Consider the following 2,940-nt stretch of genomic DNA (forward strand, 5'->3'; position numbering starts at 1 on the left):
CCATAAACGATATTAGGAACATAAGGCATAATAATCTTAAGAATCAAACATTTGAATAAAAATTCAAAACATATTTCCTATTGATTTCTAAAATGAAAAACATTTCATATGTAATAATCATTTAATAAGATAAAAAGTTAATTTAGAAATGCTACTTATTAGTATCATGTAAATTCATGTTCAAATGAACAAATTATATAACAGAACCGAACAGAACAAAACAAATCAAATTAAACCAAATCATAATAATTAATCAAATTTCACATCTATTGTACTGAAGACAGTGAAGATGAAGACGTAGACAATAAAGAAGAAGGGGTAGTAACTCCGGAGGACAACTCTGGCGAATTTCGACAGAGAGGACAAGTGGCATTCATTTTAAGCCATTCATCAATACAAGGAGCATGGAAATAATGGTTGCATTCAGGTATAGTCCTTAATGTCTCCTTAGCCTGATACTCACACAAACATATAGGGCAAGTGTTGTCATGAGGCTTAGGCAATCGTCGACTCTCTCCGAGTAATGTTTTTGGGTATGATTCTATAGTGGGGCCATCCAATCCGTTTATTGAAATGCTTGATGGATGCGGAAATGTGATGGTGACTTCAGCGGTGGAGTGGTGGCTCCGGCTATTATAATTCCTTAATCTGCCGCACAAGTAACAGCCCACCCCGATAATGCAGAGAAGTCCTGGTATTCCAACGCCTATTATTATGCCATATTTTGCACTTCGTGGGAGACCTGCTAGGCAAAATCACAATACCCGTCAATTCAATATGCATTACATAAGTTTAGAGAAGTTTATTTTTTATTTATTATTTAATTTCTATTTAATTTTTATATGAAATTTACGATTCTATATTTGGTTGGTGGAGAGCTACAAGTCTTCAAATCCCATATAAGCATGAGAAGAATTCTAATATAACTTCACATCATGACTTTGGAGCTTGAATATTCCAGCAAATGGGTGCATAATTTCTATATACTTGCCTGAATTTGACAGTCATCTCACAGCTGGGATCAAGATGAAATACGATCGCAACTACTATAAAATATTGTTTCGTAAGAGGAAAATCCCAATAAGCACCATTAGTCAAATTCCGCTGCCTTTGATTTTTCCAGTTATTCCACAAAGAAACACCAAAACAGTCCAACACCATCACTCCACCCACAAACTTCAATTATTCATTAAAAAAATAATTTTCATAGACATCCCACTTGACATATTGAAGCCACGTGGCAGTATAAGAAGCAACCTCTACGTGTACGATTCTTAATGGACCTGATGCCTTTCTTACGCTAGATTTGGTGAGGGTGGGACCAACATTATGTTTGACTTTATTCGATACTGTTCATCATCTTCTTCCACCTCGCTGAAGGAAAATCTGCCTAAAATTTTATGGAACACACTCTAACGGCGAAGATTATTGGCATGATTTTGGAAAGTAATACAACAATTAGATCAAGCCGATTGAAAACGTACCATGGGTTTTGCTTGGTAGATTTGAGCATCCAATATCAAGAGTCGAAGAATCTTTGAACCCACAATTCCCACCGCTCTGTTCGCACTCTGCGCAATACGGATCAATCCATGTCAACGAGGAATACCCTTCGGGAGAGCGACGCCAATAGACCGGAACATGAACCATTTCAGACTTAACAGTACACGACTGCATCGACGGTATGTATCCGTAAAAACTAGTGGGTATAGCCACAACTGTAAAGTTCTCGTCGCTAAGACAATGAATCATCCTCGACAAAGGGGGCAAGGACTCGGAGCTGGAGAAATTCGATGAGCAATTAAGAAACGAGAAGGTCTCATAAATCTGAGTAACGAAAGGTGATCCTGACAGAGTAAAATTGTCGAGTAGGCGCCGTGCAAAGCAGTTTTCAGGGTCTCTAATCGTAATCGCTTGAGTTTGGTAATCAATAAATTGGACGATGAAGTTTCCGGAGTGAGGAAGATTGAGGATTGTTTGGCCTGTTACGCTACAAGAAAGATTGAAACCTGGGTAGCTTCTGCATCCATCGCCGGCAAGACTGAAAGGGAAGCGGACCTCAGGGCCTATGGGACTGCAAGAATCGGAACATAATTGAAGGGTATGTGATATTTTGATAAAGAAAAGAAAGAAGAAGAGAATTAAGAGAGCCATAGTAATTATGTATAGAGACTTTGCATCATGTTAATGAAGGAGGGCGCGTTGTTAATAGCATTTGTTTAAATTTTCTATTTCATGACTTTGAATATTGTGTGATCGGGGGGGACTTCGGTTGTGTTCCTACACAGATGTGCACGAAAAGAAAATTCGAAATATCTCAAAAAAAAAAAAAAAAAATTGCCCTTTTAAAAATGATTTTCAAATTTATTGGTTATGATAATATAATTTATACAATATGAGGGACTGGGTAGCAAACTAAAACATTGTTCAGTATTAAGTTTATTTTTTGAAAGAATAATTAATACGCCTTTTTTTTTTATCAATTCCAAAATAAGAATATTTCAGCTTATTTGATTTAAGTTATTTATTACTTTTAAAATTCAACAATTACTTTTTCTAATCTCTAAATTATTTATAATTATATATAAAAATAAAACTTGTTATAAAAACACTTAAACTAGTTGTAATATTTTTTTCTAATATAATAATATGTACACACAAATATATAAAAAATAAATGTATTTTTAAATTATATATTAAATTTATTTTGTTGTCTACTATTATTAATAATAAAAAATAAAAAGAAGTATATGGTTGAATTATATTTTTACTTTAAAATTTATAATTTAATTTATGTTAAAATTAATATTTCGTGATTAATAAAAATTTAAAATATTTTTATACAAGCTAATATTACGAAATATATTAACACTGATTTAACTACATATTTTAAAAGTGATTTATAAATTTTAAAGTAAAAAAAATTGATAAATCACACCG

At 33.3% G+C, this 2,940-nt stretch overlaps 1 protein-coding gene across 2 annotated transcripts; it reads right to left on the reverse strand.

The window, feature by feature from the left end:
* Positions 1-225: 225 nt before the first annotated feature.
* On the reverse strand, positions 226-2,256 carry LOC110607217 (RING-H2 finger protein ATL20). Of its 2 annotated transcripts, none has more exons than XM_021746291.2 (2): positions 1,485-2,256; positions 226-742 (listed from the first exon to the last, which is right to left on the reverse strand). In XM_021746291.2, exons 1-2 carry the CDS (start codon positions 2,152-2,154, stop codon positions 267-269), a joined length of 1,146 nt encoding a protein of 381 aa, XP_021601983.1. In that variant the 5' UTR covers positions 2,155-2,256; the 3' UTR covers positions 226-266. The 2 variants fall into 2 exon arrangements, with proteins under 2 accessions (XP_021601983.1, XP_043811177.1); XM_043955242.1 differs by having other exon boundaries at positions 226-745.
* Positions 2,257-2,940: the final 684 nt, after the last annotated feature.

The sequence above is a fragment of the Manihot esculenta genome, chromosome 1 (genome assembly GCF_001659605.2).
Source record: "Manihot esculenta cultivar AM560-2 chromosome 1, M.esculenta_v8, whole genome shotgun sequence".
In the NCBI taxonomy this organism is placed as follows: Eukaryota; Viridiplantae; Streptophyta; class Magnoliopsida; order Malpighiales; family Euphorbiaceae; genus Manihot; species Manihot esculenta.

Coding starts and splice junctions, on each gene's coding strand:
- LOC110607217 (XM_043955242.1), bottom strand. CDS start 2,154: ATGGCTCTCTTAATTCTCTTCTTCTTTCTTTTCTTTATCAAAATATCA. Junction 746..1,484: donor TCTACCAAGCAAAACCCATG/GTACGTTTTCAA, acceptor GATTTTGCCTAG/CAGGTCTCCCACGAAGTGCA.